Here is an 18,683-nt window from a genome sequence, read left to right as displayed (position 1 = left end):
AACTCTTTCACTTTTTAACACTCTCTTCTTGCTTCCAGCCGAGAGCTTCCTTTATCGCTAGAAAGTCATATCGACCAGGACGGCGCCCGTACAGAGCTCATGGTCTTGACTTGCCCAAGTAGAGCATCGTAAATAATCTTGATTGCAGAGCTTCCAGGCTTATGCTAATAACGAGTGAGGATGTACTGAAGTGGAGCTATACTTCACAATCTCTAATCCTCCTCCACGATCATCTCCGCGAACCATGTCTTGGCAGATGCCTCCTTACCGCCATACGCACCAGCTTTGTTAGCCGATCTGACCGAGAAACGATCTTTATTGGCGTTGGCTTCGATGCTCGATCGGGATGACAGATCGAATCGGAAGAAAGGGTCTTTGCAGCACAATTGGACGACGGAGAGCATCCATCTGCGGTGGGTCTGAGCTAAACGGCACGACTAAACGCGGGCCAACCTTTATGGTTTTATATTTGATATTCGTGAAACATCGTGGTCTTCCCCCCACACACCCGGAGCAGGCTGTGCCTTACAGCTCCTTGACTGCAAGAAATTCCCATGCCATAGACCCTTTGATGGCAGCGAGCACGTTGCGCTAACGTGGCTGAAGCGAAGCGTTCGGCCTTCGGATGCATTGTCGACCAAGCTAGTACAAAGGTACCTTGCGGAATCAAGGGAAACATTGTCTCGATGTGATCGCCGCCAAGACTTTCATATCGATGAGAACCGGGAGAAGCAGCAAGCGCTTTTGTGCACACGATGCCAAACCGCGCTAACCAAATAAGGAACACTTTCACATTCGGATTCCTCAACGCTTCCCCCCAGTTTGTGATGGAGCGGACATGCAAAAGTCGCGATTCCTCAGCATCCGAGTCATGCAAAAGTCGTCGACGAAACGGCGGAACAGAAAACCTTGGTTCGGACAGCTTGGCGGTCTCTTCGGCTACAGATGTCCTTCGGCTCCATCGTTCTTGTTCCTCTGGCCCATGCCTGTTGCGATCGTGCAGATTTCTCTCCTTTCACGCCATTTCTTGCTTTTGAGGTCTCGCAACTGTCAAATAGCGAAAGCCTCGCCACCGTGCTGCGACAGCCATACACATGTTCAGGCGGGATTTTCATCACAGGCTAGATTCGAACAAAGCATGGTTTAGGATTAAGGCGGTACGACAGGTCCAGGAGCAGCGCTTGCAAGTGTCTGCGACCACAATGTGCTGCACGCCCTGTGGGCACCCGAGCGTTTCCCATTCACTTCGGAAAGGCGAAGGCCACTGCAAATCGACTATAACCTCAGGCGAATCACCGCTTCTTGTCTTCTCCAGCTAGCATCGCCCGACCACCATCCCCATTGTTCGATCTGGTTTCGGAGATCATTGCGAACAATATTGTCATAGCTTGCAGCAAGCCACTAGGAACCACGACAAGGTCCTTTGTCTTGAACGATGCCTCCTTCTGGAGATTCCTTCAATCCATCGATTCCTGATTCTCACCCGAAGCTGAACCTTGATCGGAAGCCAAAATCTTCACATGAGAGATTCCATCTCAGAACGATACTCCGCCTCACTAGCGTCCTTTGGGCTTTCATTGTCAAGGGGTAAGGTCCATCTAGTCACTGGTCGACTTCGGCTTCCTCCTTCCGGCGAGATCGACTGTCTAGCTTGCCCTCTCTTCATGATTTGGCCCCGCTTGGATGGGTCTGACCGCACGCCCTTAATCTTTGCGCATTGTGAAACGATGCTAAGAAGATGCACGAGAGGAGCGACAACGTGTTGCTCCGATCACACGGACCTCCTGACCTTGCATCGAGCTCATGAGCCCTAACGTCACCGTAATGTCGGCAAGTAATGAGACCTCGTGTGGGCTAAATGCAGTGTTGCTTCTGTGATTGCCTTTGAGTTGTGCTTCGTTGTACAACGACCAGCTGAACAAAGTTTGGCTCTTGCGACGGAAAAAGCTGACAACCGACTTCTTCCTCCTACGAGCGGCTCTGTAATGAGTGTTTCGAGTCCACCATTTCCTATATAAATAGGCCAGCAAGGCCTGGACTTGGTATGCAAAGCGAAGATCCCTTGCCCTACCCTACCGCCCCTTCCACTTCTTTCCCTTTTGTGTACCACCCCTTTGGAAGCTTTGCCTATTCCCGACCCTCCCCTCCCCCTGCAAGCTCTGCTCCCAAATTTTCAGACTTGATTCGCACCCGTCCCTCTTCCCATCTTTCCTTCTTTGACAGCCAGACGTTTCATTAAACATGACCCCCCTCACTCTCCGCCTGGCCGTTGTGATTGGCATTGTCGCCTACTTCAGAGAAGTTCTCACTCACCCTGTTCCGCGTGAGCAGTCCCAACGTCGTCTCCTTCCCTCTGGCCCCACTACTGACACTTACGACTATGTCATCGTTGGTGGTGGTACTTCGGGCATGACCCTTGCTGGCCGTCTCTCGGAGAACAAAGGCGTCACTGTTGCTGTTCTCGAAGCTGGTATCGACTACCGCTCCAACCTCGTCAATCAACAGCTCGTCGACACTCCCGGCTATGACACGTTCGGTGTTGGATCTTCCCCTTCCGACTGGTAAGTAAACTCAAATCATTTCATTCCACCGCGCAATTTTTACGCACAACTCAACCAACACCATCTCAAAATATCCATTACTCGAAACTATACTCACCTTCTCATCATCCTCTCTAATCCTTAATCTTCAAACACTGCTTCTGAATCGATTCTCCATTCTATAGGGTAAATGGGAACATCGATTGGGGCTTCGTAACCGAGGGAGAACCAGGCTATGACAGCCGCAAAGTCAAGTACGCGCGTGGAAAATGCATCGGCGGTTCCTCTGCTCGTAACTTCATGCTCTACCATCGCCCTCCCAAACAGGCTCAACAAACATGGGTCCAGTTGACCGGCGACGACCAATGGTCGTTCGACAATGTCCTTCCCTACTACCAGAAGACGTTTACTGACTTCGGCCCCCGACACGAATTCCGTAAAGACGATCCTCCCGCACAGTACAACCCTGCTGCGTTCCCCGGAAACGGCCCGGTTAGCATTGGATTCCCCAACTACGCTCAACCATTTTCTGGGCCCTTGCTGAACAGTCTCAATGAGGTCGGTGTGCCCACCACGACCGATATGAGTTCCGGTAACATCCTCGGAGCTCAGTACTCCACCCTCACCATCGAGGCTAGCAATGGAAAACGAGCTACTTCGCGCTCCTTCTACCAACAGGCACTCGACCAAAAGCGCACCAACCTCAAAGTGATCTTCGAGGCTCTCGCAAAGAAGGTGGTCTTCGACACTTCTGGTCGCAGACCTAAAGCTGTCGCTGTAGACTACACTTTGCCTTTTGGTGTGAAGAAGACTATCAAGGCGAGGAAGGAAATTATCATCAGCGCTGGTGCTTTCCAGTCCCCCCAACTGCTGATGGTGTCGGGTATTGGACCTGCTGATCAGCTTAAGGCGGAAAATATCCCTGTGTTGGTGGAGAATGCTAACGTGGGACAGCACATGCAAGATCACGTATTCTTCGGTCCAACATACACCGTTAACGTTGACACTCCCACTAAAGAAGCCAACGACCCCGTGTTCCTCGCTTCCTCCATTGCCGCATTCAACCTCCAAAATCAAGGTATTTTCACCAACAACGTCGCCGATCTCATCGGTTTCGAGAAGTGGAACAACACCTACCTGGACTCGATCCAAGCTTCTTCCCTAAAGCAAAACCCAAGTGACTGGCCTGAGATCGAATACCTTTCTGGTCCTGGCTACATTGGTGATTTCTCCAACCTCGTCGTGAACAACATCGTTAACGGTCTCACTCTTCAACAGTTCGCATCGCTCCTCGTGGCCATCGTCGCTCCTGTCTCGGAGGGTTCAGTTACACTCAAGTCTGCCGACACTGCTGATCTTCCAGCTATCCGACCTAACTGGCTCGGCGATCCCATCGACCAGAAGGTGGCTATCGCTGCATTCAAGCGCACACGTCAAGTCTTCGCTGCTAACGCAATGAAGTCTACCCGTACAAGCGAGAAGGAAACATTCCCCGGATTCGAAGTTGCCACTGATGACCAGATCCTGGCTAGCATCAGGAAGAATCTTATGACTGTCTGGCACGCAGCAAGTACCTGCAGAATGGCAGAGACCGACAGGACCGGTGTACTGGACAGCAACTTCAAGGTGTTCGGTGTTGATGCATTGAGGGTAGTAGACGCCAGTGCATTCCCAAGGCTGTTGCCTGGACATCCACAGGCGGTTTGTTATATGATTGCTGAGAGGGCTGCGGATATTATTGCTGCTGCTAACAAGTAGGCGACCAAAGCATGGCTAGCTTTGTGTCGGTAGTCTTTTTTTCTTCCCCCCCCCCCTCTTTCTGGAACGAATTCTGATTCTTAGGTGCTTCATTGTGATCTCCTCTGCATGTCATATCTGAATTGAAGATCATCTTGTCGAGTGTTTGAGAGGAGCGAAGAGGGGTGTTGGCTGGACATGTCAAAAAGTGCGGAGGGAGTTCTACTTGAACCCTAATTTGTGATTTCTCGGAACATGGAATTTGAACTCTTCCTTCGTGACTTGGCCTGGGCGTGTCTCTTTTGCTTCCAACACCACAACCAACACCACCATCCCTCAGCCTCTTCGTCCCCCCTTGTCCATCACTTCGACTATAGGGATAGGGTAGAACATGCAGGCTGTAGCTAGCACTCCAACAGCTGCAGCTTCAGGGCTGCTCCCCTCCGCCTCTTCCTCCGCAGAACCATCTCACACAGCCCTAGCATCCAGCAGCACAGACCTATCTCAATTCCTCCAACCGTCATTTGACGCTTCCGTCTACGTCTCGTCCCTTCTCTCCGCCGTCGACTCCTCCTTGGAACCTCGAAATGCTGCTGCCTCCATACCAAAAAGTGCCAGTGGATCGCACCTGCATCTCCCACCAGCCACAAGTTCGGGGAGAAAACAAGGTATCTCCCTCTCCCCCATCTCCCCCACCAACCCTGACACTTCGAGCAGAAAGCAAGAGCAAGCGCAAGAAGATATAGATCTGTCGCTCGCTATTTCTCGACTCAATCTCGCTATTGAGGAGCTTGATCGCTCAATCTCTACGCAGGTCACTTCGCATGCACCAGCACTGCTATCGCGGACTTCTGCGCTGAGCACGATGCAGAGCGGTGTGGGGGCTATCAGGGAGGGTATATCGGCTTTGGATGCTGAGGTGGCGAATCTGAGAAGGAAGATCCATGATCCATTCATCCGAGCACAAGAATTGCAGGGGAGAATGAAGATCTATGATTCTGCAGGAGACCTTCTCTCGCGTACAGGAAAAGTGGTTGAACTGGCGAGACGGTTGGAAGTTCAAATGGAGGTTCTGTTCTCTAAAAAGGAAGCAGCTGGAGAGAAGAAAGGCGACGGAGAAGATGCGGTTGTGGGTCAAGTTCATGGTGGCGATCTCTCCAGAGCTGCCCTGTTGATTTCGGAGCTTACATCATTGCTCAACTCTCCACCAGCTTCACCAGACGAGCCTGCATTGACGCAATTGAAGATGGTGCAAGATCTGCTCCCAGCGATAGAAAGTTCGAAGGAAACGGTAGTGGACTATATGGAAGATATGATCGTCCGTGGTCTCCGTGATTTATCCCCTTTGATGCTCGGTTCGAGTCTTCAAACAGCATTCAATTTGGGTACTCTTCCGACACTTGTTCAGGACCTACTCAACGACCTTACTGAAGTTGTGAAGGAAAGGACTGCGGCCGCTTTCAACCTTGACACACTCTCTCGTCAACTCAACAGCCCGGTACCGACGCTCGACACTCCAACGAACTATTCTGCATACAGACGCAAAGGTACAGCAGATGCAGGAGTAGCAGCAGATCAACAGAGGATGATTTGGGGCGATGTGATATGGAAGAGACTCGAATCATTATTGGTGGTGGAGATGGGTGCGGTCTGTAGTAAAGTCTATCTCTTGGAGAAGGTGTTGAAGCTAAAAACATCGGATAGTGGGGCGAACTTCCTTGAAGCGGCGCTGCAAGTGCTGGGTGACAAGCCGAGTACAACTTTCTGGCTCACCCTCTCACAGAGTCTGCAGCAGCAGATAGCTCTCGCAACAGAAAAGAGCGCATGGTTGGCGCAATTGCTTTCATCGGGAACGAGTGCTGCTGGAGAAGGGTATACGAGGTTGTTAAGAATTGTGCAAGAATTCTTTGGCAAGATAGGCGTGTATACGGATATCCAGTACTCGGCAGCGCATCAGAGTGCAGAGACGGTCATTCTCGTCAAAAGCCTAGGCGGATTAGAAAAGACGTATCTGGATAGGAGCACTGGAAGAATCGCAGAGGTCCTACCTCAAGCAACAGCAAGAAGGGCAGGAATGGGAGAAGAGGAAGCAGAAGGGATTGTGAGATTGATAGCGAATGTTTTAGATGCGACACGGTTCGATCCGCTACTCTCAAGGGCTGCGGTGGAGAGGTGTACGGGCTTGGCAGATCAATTTGCAGGGAGGGTAGATAGCACAGTTGCCAAAGATGCGGCGGGGCGGAGCTACAATGCTAGTCTTGTACGTTTTTCGTATACCCTAGCAGAAGGATTGCGAAGCGTGGCAGCTGAGCAGGATCTAACCCAAGTCTCAACTGCTGCTTCTGCCGTCGGTAGTGGATCGAGCTACGTATCTACTCGACTTCTCATGTCTTCCAATCTCCTTACTTCGACTATCCGCTTTAGCATCATCGCCCCATTCCGAACTCAGACTGAGACTGCGATCTCCACCGCTCTCGCAAAGATGCATGCCCAGCTTTCTGTCCACTCTACCCCCAAATCCAACCCCGAAAAGGGGAGAATCTCAATCGACTCCTCTTCCGGGGCATCATCTTACGCCACCGAGACATGCGATCTCCTCTGGTCGCTACGCGATCGGACCCTTCCGCTATACCCTCCATCTATTGCTATCCATCTCGTACAAAGCTTGGCCAGGACAACATTGGAGTCCTTCCTCTTGCATACGGCGATACTCGCCTTGCCGCAGGGCGGAGGGGAAGCGGACAGGGCAAAGCTAAGACTGGCAACCGATATGACCGAGGTGGAGTTTGCTTTGACTCAGCTTGTTGGTGATACACCGTCCCCGTCTGCATCAACTGCGAATGGAAAGAGTTGGGTAGAGGAGAAGGAAGGAAAGACCTTGATCGGTGCTCCAGTGGATGCAAAGAAGGTGAGTGGCACACTGAAGGCGTTCCGCCGGATCCTATTTCAGTCGCTAGAGGAGATGGAAAAGGATGGTGAGAAGGTAGGTAGAGGAGACTTGCCAAGGTTGATTTTGGTGTTGCATCTCGTGGCTCGTGCTGGGGCAGTAGGCTCTGTATTGGCCAAGATTGGCTCAGTCAAAGGCAAGGGTGCAGGTGCAAAAACGGAGGTTGTGTCATGGATCTTGCAGGAGGTATCGAGCAATGGTGGTAAAGAAGAGCTCTTGCTTGAACACATTCAGCAGAATCTACCGAATGATCTTGACGCTAGCACATCAGAACTCATTCAACACCTGCTCAAACCTAGTTCATCTTGAATTCACTCGTCCTTCCTTTGCAATCACATCCGCAAACATATCTTCATGACACATGCAAAATGCTTCACAACGGTGGAGTCTCTTTCTCCTGTTCTCAGCGGAGCAAAACCCTGTGAGATTGATCATGTGAATGTCACGGATCGAGATGAATCTGTCTAATCTCAACGCCAGCCTGCCTCATCAAGCCTTTGGTCTTTTCATCCATACTATATTCCAATTGATAAACCACCTTCTTTATGCCCGTTTGGATAATCTTGACTGCGCATCTCAAACATGGACAAGTATTGCAATACATTGTTGCTCCACCCCCTACTCCTCCTGCTAATTTAGCTCTACCTGCTTCCAAAAGTGCATTCTCTTCAGCGTGTAAACATAAACATTCTTCCAAGTTCTGACCGCATCCGCTGTTGCCTAGGGTGTTGTTGCAGCGAGGACATCCGCCTTGATTGCAGTTGGCTAGGCCTGAGGGTGTACCGTTGTAGCCTGTAGCCAGGATGCGGTTGGAGGAGACGAGGACTGCGCCAACACGACGTTTCATACAGTTGGAGCGGAGGGAGGCGAGGTTGCATAGTTTGAGGAAGTAGGTGTCCCATCCTGGTCTGAGTCTTTCTTCGGAAGGGAGGTGGAGGGAGGAGAGGTGGGAGTGGAGGGCAGGTAGGGTGAGGTGGTCGTTCATTATGCTGAGATGTACGTATCGGCGCAGAGCGGAGAGGCCCAGTGATGATGATGCAGAGGTATGCTCAGTGTGAGTGTGGGACAGCGTCGTGTCCAAAATTCCATCCCCACCTGTCAGCAGCGAAGAAGAAGATTTGCTAGACGCCATGGCTGAAGAGCCTGGCTTGATACCAGTCGCCGGCGAAGTGGGTGTCGACGTTCCCGGACCAAAGCTCACCCGATCATCCAACGCAACAAACTCCTCCAAACGAATCTCACCATGCTTCTCCTTCCACCTGCTCCACCTGGTCAACAAGGGACCGCCTACTTCGACGCACAAGAAGAATGGCCGTTTGATGAATGCTTCCATATCGGCTGATGTGTCCAAGTCGAGGGTTACGAAGCATTGATTCCATCGATCTGTGACATAGTCCAACATCTCTTTCGAGGATGATAGTGCGGTCATGTCTGTGGAAGCGTTGAGGTTGGAAAGTGGACGAATCGGGGTGGTTGCAGAGGTAAGGGTGAGAAGGTGAAAGCCAAGTTGAGTGCCGAGGTAGGAGGCGACCGAGGCCTTGCCTGCGCCGGGCGGGCCTATGAGTGCTATCAGCATCGCGATCGAGTTGACTGCGTACGTGCTGTGATGTCAGGTTGTGAAGAAAGAAAGGAGATCCGCCGAAAGGTTGGCCAAGTTTTGCTTCGAAGACTTGGAAGCCGCTAGAAAAGTAGTTCAGAGATGTTTGTATGTAGAAGAAGATGGCGATTATGATGGGCAATGAGGGTCGATTAAAGGATGACAACAAGTATTCGTGATGAGAAGCATGCGACATCACTTGGAAAGAGACAAGGCTCGAGCACCCGTTCTTCGAGAAGCGGCTGGTGTTGGGCAGTTGAAATATAACCAAGTGTGATAACTTCGGAGCCACTATCAGGCTTCCTTACCACAGGTGTATGACTACCTGAATACTTGTTATTTCTATAATAGAAACTGAAGTCGTTTTGGTCCCGATACTGGCGATCGGGTAGAGCCTGAGTACAATGTCACTGCTAGTTATAGACAGAAACAAATATACTTGATTGACTAAAGAACATTGTGAGGACCTAGCATCCTCAGTTTGATATATATACAATTGTGGGATGTGTGATGAATGTGGGAGTATCCTCCTTCATGATATAGTATGGCAATGAGTGGGACTACATTGCACCTGATCTCCAGACTGATCCATCCCATCCAATTGCCAATTGTGTTTAAATCAGAGTACATTATCTTGTCAGATCGCTTTCTTTGTCACCCCCTCTCGATCCAGCATGTCTCTCCATTGTCATCAAACTGATCAGATGCCTAAGGTGTGAGAGTGTTGGTGTTGTGAGTGGTTTGGTCATGATGCTGGCTAAGTTGTTGCTGCTCTGGACTGGAGCAATTGTGAGTTGCCAACTTGCAATCTGATCCTGTAGAAAGAAGTGAGCTATGTTGATGTGTTTCATCCTTTTGAAGTGTTGTGGGTCATTTGCAATTGCTTGGGTGCCAGATGAGTCCCTGTGCAAGATAGGTACATTATGGTTAAAGATGAGTTTGCCATCATGGGAGTGCAGGACAGATGTCCCTGCACTCACCTGTATTCTGGCTGTCATCAACATGGGTTGCTTGAGTTCGTGTAAGAACATTGTTGTCCACAGTAGTTCCCTTACTGCCCCTGCTAGTGCCATGTATTCTACCTCCACCGAACTGTTTGCTACCATTGGTTGGAGCCTGGAAGACCAGCTACATACTAGTCCATCAATAGCAAAGATGTATCCAGATGTCAATCTTCTGCAATCTCGTGAGCCAGCCCAGTCACTGTCAGCCCACCCTGTGAGCATTTGCCCCCTGACTGGTGTTGCTGCCATGAGAGTTACCTTTATGGTACCCTTGAGATATCTCAATATGTGCTTGGCTGCTGTTAGGTGCTCCCTGGATGGGTTTGCCACAAAATGTGTGCACCTTCCAACAGCAAAAGCAATATCAGGTCTACTGCCTTGCACAACCCATAACAATGATCCTATGGGCAATGCATAGTACCACACCTCTTCTGCACTTGCAGTGTCACCTTCTCATGGTCTGAGGTTGTTTATTGATTTGGTTGCTGGCATTAGAGCTGTCCATGCTTTCTCCATTCTGAACTTGATCAGAATCCCTTTGATGTATCCACTCTGATTGATTGAGAGTGTACATTCTTCATGCTTGTACCTTACATTTAATCCAATGATATGGGAGACATTGCCTTGGTCAGTTATGCTAAACACACTTGAAAGTTGTTGTCATACTGACTGAATCCATGAGGTGGATGCTCCAATGACTAGCAGGTCATCAACATATACTGCCAGGAGTACCATTGCATTGCCAGAGCCTCATGTATATACACATGGTTCTGCTTGGCAGCACTTGAAACCAAAGGCTTGCAGCTGCTTGTCAAGTGCCATGTGCAATAATCATCCTGCTTGTTTGAGGCTGTATAATGCCTTCTTCAGCTTGTAGCACTTACCATCATTCTCCTTGGCTTCGAATGTTGGAGGTATCCAAACATGGATGTTTTTGTCAATCTTCCCATTCAGAAATGTGGTGCTGACATTGAGCTGACTAATGTGTAGTCTGTATTGTCGAGCAAGGGTGAGCAGCATTCAGATGGTCTGTAGGCGAATGACTGGGCTAAAGGTCGGGTCATAGTCCAGGCCTTGGCATTGAGCATACCCTTGTGCAACCAGTTGAGCCTTGTATCACATTGCTTGTTGTTGGGCATCCAGCTTGAGTTTGAACACCCAGTGGACACCTATGAGCTTCCCATCCAGCAGGATATCTGCAAGTTCAAAAATGTCCATTTTGTTCATACTTGCCATTTCATCAATCATTGCCTGTTGCCACTTGTTCCAGTCATTGTGTGATGTAGCTTTGTTGAGTGAGAGCAGTTCTAGTAAGATTCCATTGGCACTGTGCAGTTGCTGGCCGCTGGCAACGAGCGCAGCCCCATCCATTACCATCGCTGCGAATGCCATCCACGCTGCTTCTTGAGATGCTTGACTCTTATTCGTGAGGCCTCGCGCCCAGATCATACTAGAGTAGGTGTCATGGATGAACAGTACATAGGCGAACTTGGTTGCACCATGCAAGGGACCCATGACGTCCATTGAAACCAGTGTCAGGGGTCTCGCGCCTGAAACCCAGGTCAGTCTGTCGAGATACTCAGTGACTATCAAACTGTGCGACAGCTATTGTCTTGGTATTGGTCTTGACAAGCTAGTCACTTGGTGACTATCAAGTTGCACAATGACAGCAGGTGGCATTCATTGTATATACTATCATAGGTTTCAGCTGACCTCTGTGGACACTCCATTCAGGGGTAGCTTGGCATGATCAATATCGATACATAGGTTATGATGACACCAGGGTCTGGTGTGAGTGTTAATGATGATGAGGTTGATGGTGTTGGTGATAAGGTTGGTGAGTGTTGATGATAATGAGGTTGATGGTGTTGATGATAAGGTTGGTGGCATCAACACGAGTGTCCAGTGTGTTGACTGATGCTTGAGGTGATCCCCAGACTGCAGTGGACTACTGCCTTCAGTTCTATCTATATCCAGACTGCTGACCTGCTATAGGCCACCTTCAGATGTCAGGTAGTGGTGATACAACACATGCACTATGATGAGGAGTAACCTTGATAGATTACTACTATGCTGACTGAAACTAATATATACTTATGCTGAAGTGATAACTAGTTATGATGTGTGTAGAGTGGATGAGGATCCACTCAACCTTTGATGATGAGAAGGTATGGTTATATACCTCTTCACAGCGTCGCCAGCGACGCTGCTCCTGCTCTCTCTCTCCAGAGAGTACCCTCTTCATCGAGTACTGAACAGGGGGGGCCCCTCTAGCACCACTCCTGTCCTCCTTGAGCTATCCTGCTTGCTTGGCACCCTTGTGCCTCTTGAGCTGTGTTGACTCCTTTGACACTGCTCCTCCTCCTCAGGACCTGCTTGCCGGTTCCCTATACACTGCTCCTTCTCCTTTGACCAGTGACAGTTCCTTTGGCTCTTGTCTCTCAAGCCCCTGAGTGGTAACCATCTGCATGCTCCTTGAGCTTGGTCCTCTTCATGGCTGTGCCTGGCCCTCCTCGCATATGGCTCAGTGCTCCTTTGCATGTGAGTCCATAGGAGTCCATGGTCTCCATGGAGACTGCACTATGACCATGCTCTCTACTGGTATCGACTAGATCTCTGATACCTGTGCTCCTTCCATATGAACCAGTGACCCTCCTGCTTCCTGAGCATTCAGGCCCATGACACATTGCATGACATTCCCATGACTGCCATTGATCAATTTGGTGCACTCTCTTGCGCTGGCCTGCTGACCCTGTGACAATGGTTACCCCGCTGCCGCCATGCTCATATGGGACGATAGAATGCCTGAGCCAGCTATCTCGCTTGCCTTTGCGGCTCAAACAGCAGGCCCAGGGCAGCAATGCAGGACTCGAGACAAGGCAGCCCTATGGCACCATTGTCTGGGCCATGCTAGTCATGATGCGACACTGCATATGAGAACTGTCACCCTCGCCCATGACATCCCGTCATCCTCACCCACTCATCCTGACATACTCTGCGACATCTGCATCTGGAGCAAAGCCACCACCAGGACACCGACTCACCCCAGACACGTCGAGGCACCACTCGAGCTGGTTGTCATGGGCCTGAATGCTCAAGAAGCAGGAGGGTCACTGGTTCATATGGAAGGAGCACAGGTATCAGAGATCTAGTCAATACCAGTAGAGAGCATGGTCATAGTGCAGTCTCCATGGAGACCATGGACTCCTATGGACTCACATGCAAAGGAGCACTGAGCCATATGCGAGGAGGGCCAGGCACAGCCATGAAGAGGACCAAGCTCAAGGAGCATGCAGATGGTTACCACTCAGGGGCTTGAGAGACAAGAGCCAAAGGAACTGTCACTGGTCAAAGGAGAAGGAGCAGTGTATAGGGAACCGGCAAGCAGGTCCTGAGGAGGAGGAGCAGTGTCAAAGGAGTCAACACAGCTCAAGAGGCACAGGGGTGCCAAGCAAGCAGGAGAGGCCCCCTGAACAGTACTCGATGAAGAAGGTACCCTCTGGAGAGAGAGCAAGAGCAGCATCGCTGGCGACGCTGTGAAGAGGTATATAACCATACTTTCTCATCATCAAAGGTTGAGTGGATCCTCATCCACTCTACTCACCATATAACTAGTTATCACTTCAGCATAAGTATACATTAGTTTCAGTCAGCATAGCAGCAATCTATCAAGGTTGCTCCTCATCATAGTGAGTATGTTGTATCACCACTACCTGACATCTGAAGGCAGCCCATAGCAGGTCAGCAGTCTGGATATAGATAGAACTGAAGGCAGTAGTCCACTGCAGTCTGGGGATCACCTCAAGCATCAGTCAACACACTGGACACTCGTGTTGATGCCACCAACCTTATCACCAACACCATCAACCTCATTAACATCAACACTCACCAACCTTATCACTGACACCATCAACCTCATCATCATCAACACTCACACCAGACCTCAGTGTCATCATAACCTACATATTGATATTGATCATGCTGAGCTACCCCTGAATGGAGTGTCCACAGAGGTCAGCCAAAACCTATGATAGTATATACCACAAATGCCACCTGCTGTCATTGCGCAACTTGATAGTTGCCAAGCAACTAACTTGTCGAGACCAATACCAAGACAATAGCTGTCACACAGTTTGATAGTCACCGAGTACCTCGACAGACCAACCTGGGTTTCAGGCGCGAGACCCCTGACACAATGGAGCAATGTATGAAGGGTGCGCAATGGATCAATATATGGAGGGCATGTCAGATTGATTGGCGCCAAACCATCAGGGATCAATGAGACCAATTGGGCTGGCAGTGCATATGAATTATGAGATCGATCAAACCCTGGGTTCCAGATTAATCTCATGGGGATCAGTCAGAATCAGTCAGATCAGCATGCCTCAACAAGTTGGCTGATATGAGCAAGTACTAGGAGACTCAGGAAGGAAGGTACTGGCATTGGGAGGAGAGGCACTCAGAGATAACCATAGGAGAGAGCAGGGGACTGAGCTCAGTATCATGCAGATGGTTACCACTTGAGGGGTGCATGCATAAAGTCACTCAGGCCCAAGCACAGGGGTGACCACATGACCAAGGGGTTTGGTCATGAGGTTCAACAAGTGGCTAAAGGGATTCACAAGACAAGGTTGAGAAGGAGCTGTGTCGAAAGGGGTCATCACACATCATCAGGCAGAAGGAGAGCATGAAGGCAAGAGGGCAGTGTTGCATAACCCTTACACTGTGCAAATGGTAGGGGTGCAGTATTAATGGGATTGATGCCAGCAGGACAAGACAGTGTTGAACAGGGGACAAAGGCCCCTCAGGAGGAGCAGGATAGGTGTTGTGGGCAACACCAATCAAATGCATAAATACTCTCACTCTACCATAGCATATGAGTGGAGCCCCATCCACTCTTTACTCTATCTACTTTACTTACTTACTCAGTTATGTACCATTGCAATAGCAGTGCTCTTGCAATGACTCTCAATGTGTGTGTTGTATCACTGTTAGTTGACAACTGTAGGTGGTGTTCTTCAACACTTGTGGTCCAGTGCCCTTACTGTAGGCAGTGTTCTTCAACACTTGCAGTCCAGTCCCTTACTGTAGGCAGTGTTCTTCAACACTTGCAGTCCAGTCCCTTGCTGTAGGCAGTGTTGCTCGACACCTGTGGTCCAGTAACTCCTGTCCTCTGTAGGTGATTAGCATATTGCAGTCCAGATGACATCCAAGAGCATTATCAACAGTACTATGAACACTCATACTGTAGGAGAGGGTGTATCACTCACTCACCAATGAACAGCATTTGTGCCACACAACCTCTGAACAGAGTGTTCAAGGCAGTCAGCCAAGACTTACCAGTTGGAGATGTTTGGTTACATTTAAGTCAAAACATATCAAGTAGACCTTACTCAATCAAACCCAATATAACACCCAAAACTAAGTCTCTGGCACGCGACCGCTTACAACCATCTCCAGTCATTGGCACTCGAATGGCATGACCATGCTTGTCTTGGACTGTAACAAGTTCATTCTCAAAGATCACTTTACCCTGAGCATGTGTGATGGATTTGGTTCCAATGAGGTTTGTCACCAGATTGGGAATGAGGAGGCAGTTCTGGTACATCATCTGCTCCCATCGCCACATCTTGGGACTAAAGCTCAGTAGACTAACTGTACCTCCCATCTTAGATGCCGAGAGTTGCCCACTGTCAGCAGTGGTGATACTAACTCTTTGTTCCATGTCTTGCCAACCTTTCCCATAGCAAGCACAATTGACCATAACACAAGATGCACCAGAGTCAAACACAAATGGTACAAGCCAAGGTGGTAAGTTGATTGGTGCTGGCTCGACCTCTGTAAAGAAGGCCAAGACCAGCGCTGCATCCTATTCTTCCCAAGAACTTGTAAGTGGTAGTACTATACATGTTTTGGCATGACCTTTCAGTGGTATCTTAACCTTGCCTTCTTTCCAGCATGCATGGGCCATGTCATTGGGACAATGGTTGGCTGCATGACCCAGTTTGCCACACACCCAACAGTTGATAAGGGTGGCGGCTCGCAATGCAGTGAGCTCAGACTCCTCTGTCATGTGGCAGTGACTCATAGGGGTGATTTCAGCAGTGAGTTTGTAACACTGGCATAGGATGTCAGAGATGCTTTTGACAGTCTGTTCCCTGCCATAGACCTTCTCATGTAAGATGAACACAGAGTTGAACAAGGCATTTCAGTCCAAAGGGAGTGCTTGCTTGAGGGTCCTGTAGTGGTAGTCTGGCTTCCAGGGGTCTTGTAGGTACTTGTGCAGCTCTGATATGTGAGCTTCCCACTTGACAAGGAAGTTGTATGTGTGGCTTCCCACTTGGTCCCAGTGCAGATCAAGAGTTGCTGCAAATAGTTCATACTCTTTGATGGTAGAATGTGCTTTACATTTATTCATTGCCCAATCAAAGAGGTCCACAGTGATTGGTATCAGCTTGTCCCCATGCTCAGCAAAGTATTCAATACATAACTTATTAGAGAAGCTCTGCATGATAATTGAGCTGAGTATCAAGTTGGCATCCTCAAAAGTAGTTGTTTTTCAGTCAAGGACATTTTGCACAAAAGGAATGATGGATAGCATTGCAAAAATTTTGCATCACCATGTGTGCATGGAGACCACTCTTGGATCAAGAAGGTTGTGTTCATCCCACTGTATCTTTTTGTTCAAGCTTGAGAGGACCTTGAGATGGTGGTTTGTGATTGCACTAAGTTCAGGAGTGGGTCCTGGAGTAGTGTCATGACCAACCAGACAATGGCAATTGAAGTTGCTCACATTGGAGATGGGGGTGTCGGCTCTAACTGAGGCAGGCGTCTCCATCTTGATATGGTGTTGTTGCTCAAATGGACCCTCAATCTTGAAGTCAAGGATGTGGCTTGCATCCCATTCTTTGTTGGTGAGGAAGTTGTTCACCCTGGTTCTCATTGCTCTACCAAGTTCGATTCAGCTGGCAAATGGACCAAGATTGTGCATTGCTTTGTACAGGTTACCAATACATCCGATCATGATTGACATGGGTGAAATGGTCTGCTCCTCATTGTAAGCGGTCGCGCGCCAGAGACTAGCTGGGGTTGATTGAGTAAGGACTACTCGATATGATTTGCCTAAACATAACCAAGTGTCGTCATCTAGTAAGTCTCGACTGACTGCCTTGAACACTCTGTTCAGAGGTTGCACAGCATGGACATTGTTTGTTGGTGAGTGCGTGATACACCCTCCCCTACAGTATGAGTGTTCATAGTACTGTTGATATGCTCTTGGATGTCGTCTGGACCACGATATGCCAATCGCCTACAGAGGACAGGAGTTACTGGACCGCTGGTGTGAAACACTGCCTACAATAACTGACTGGACCGCTGGTGTCGAGCAACACTGCCTACAGCAAGGAACTGGACTGCTAGTGTAAAGAACACCGCCTACAGTAATGAACTGGACCGCTAGTGTAAGGAACACCGCCTACAGTTGTCGACTAACGGTGATACAACACACACATTGAGAGTTATTGCAAGAGCACTGCTATTGCGAAGATATGTAACCTAGTAAGTATAGAGTAAGTAGTAGAGTTTTTCAGAGTGGATGCCAGTCCACTCGAATGCTATGGTAGAAAGAGAGTATTTATACATTCGATCAGTGTTTTCCCTCGACACCTATCCTGCTCCTCTTGAGGGGCCTTTGTCCCCTGTTAGGCACTGCCTTGCCCTGCTGGCATCATCCCCTGCGATACTGTGCTCCTACCGTTTTGCTTGGCATAAGGGTTATGCAACACTGCCCTCTCGCCTTCATGCTCTCCTTCTGTCTGATGTGTGATGCCCCCTTTCGGCACAGCCCCCTTTCAACTTAATCTTGTGAATCCCCTTTTGAACCTCGTGACCATACCCCCTGGTTATGTGGTCATGTTGGCTCAGTTCTGTCTTGACTTGTTCGGATTGGCCGACTAGTTGAAGCGTGCTGATTCAACTGACTCCAACATCAGCACAGCTCTGAATACTTGTTCGGATCGGCTGACTAGTTGAAGTGTGCTGATCCGACTGACTCCATCATCAGCACAGCTCTGAATACTTGCTCAGATCAGCCAACTAGTTGAAGCATGCTGATCTGACTGATTCTGACATCGGCACAGCTCCGAATACCTGTTCGGATCAGCCGATTAGTTGAGGTGTGCTGATCTGACTGCCTCCGTCATTGGCATAGCTCCGAGTACTTGTTCGGATTGGCCGACTCGTTGAAGCATACTGGTCTGGCTGACTCCGACCATTCCCATGAGATCAATCTGGATTCCCAGGGTTCGATCAATCTCGTAAATCATGTGCACTGCCAACCCGATTAATCTCGTTGATCCCCGATGGTTGTCAACTCTGATCAATCTGGCACACCCTTCATATGTTGATCTTCTGCACACCCTTCATATACTGCTCCGTTACGCGACATTATCATAACTGCCACTGATCATTTGGCGCACTCTCTTGCGCAGGCCAGCCGTCCCTGTGACACTCATCACCCTCTCTCATAGCATACTTGAGTAGTTGACCATCTTTCGGTGCTGAAGGAGTACCATATGTCTTGTTGGCTATCTCTCAATTGAACCAATTTTGGAGGATTTTTGGTAGTTGTGGCAGAAGGTCCTCCATCATTTCGATGAAGTCGTCATAGTTCAAATAGTCTGGATTAGACATATTGGTGGCGATACCTCTGGTTGATATCAAATTTGATTTGGTAGCATATCTGCTATTGTTGCTGATAGTGTATCAGTAGTGTATCAGCTTGTTGGGCTCATAACCTAATAGAAACTGAAGTCGTTTTGGTCCCGATACTGGTGATCAGGTAGAGCCTGAGTATGATG

General features: G+C 49.3%; 4 protein-coding genes across 4 annotated transcripts; 2 read left to right on the top strand and 2 right to left on the bottom strand.

The window, feature by feature from the left end:
* Positions 1–2,241: 2,241 nt before the first annotated feature.
* Positions 2,242–4,298, top strand: UHO2_03987 (uncharacterized protein; the record flags this gene model as incomplete). Its single annotated transcript, XM_041559944.1, has 2 exons — positions 2,242–2,561; positions 2,726–4,298. 2 exons carry the CDS (start codon positions 2,242–2,244, stop codon positions 4,296–4,298), a joined length of 1,893 nt encoding a protein of 630 aa, XP_041415878.1.
* Positions 4,299–4,668: 370 nt separating this feature from the next.
* UHO2_03986 (uncharacterized protein) lies at positions 4,669–7,533 on the top strand (the record flags this gene model as incomplete). Its single annotated transcript, XM_041559943.1, has 1 exon — positions 4,669–7,533. The coding sequence occupies one exon, from the start codon at positions 4,669–4,671 to the stop codon at positions 7,531–7,533; it is 2,865 nt and encodes a 954-aa protein (XP_041415877.1).
* Positions 7,534–7,666: 133 nt separating this feature from the next.
* Positions 7,667–8,800, bottom strand: UHO2_03985 (uncharacterized protein; the record flags this gene model as incomplete). The annotated part of the gene is made up of 1 exon (XM_041559942.1): positions 7,667–8,800. The coding sequence occupies one exon, from the start codon at positions 8,798–8,800 to the stop codon at positions 7,667–7,669; it is 1,134 nt and encodes a 377-aa protein (XP_041415876.1).
* A 2,141-nt stretch (positions 8,801–10,941) lies between these two features.
* On the bottom strand, positions 10,942–11,340 carry UHO2_03984 (uncharacterized protein; the record flags this gene model as incomplete). Its single annotated transcript, XM_041559941.1, has 1 exon — positions 10,942–11,340. One exon carries the CDS (start codon positions 11,338–11,340, stop codon positions 10,942–10,944), a length of 399 nt encoding a protein of 132 aa, XP_041415875.1.
* Between the last annotated feature and the right edge of the window lie 7,343 nt (positions 11,341–18,683).

This window comes from Ustilago hordei, assembly GCF_900519145.1.
Source record: "Ustilago hordei strain Uho2 genome assembly, contig: UHO2_contig_07, whole genome shotgun sequence".
NCBI lineage: Eukaryota > Fungi > Basidiomycota > Ustilaginomycetes > Ustilaginales > Ustilaginaceae > Ustilago > Ustilago hordei.
Note: the sequence above shows the minus strand (reverse complement) of the source record. Positions and strands in the feature narration are given on the sequence as shown.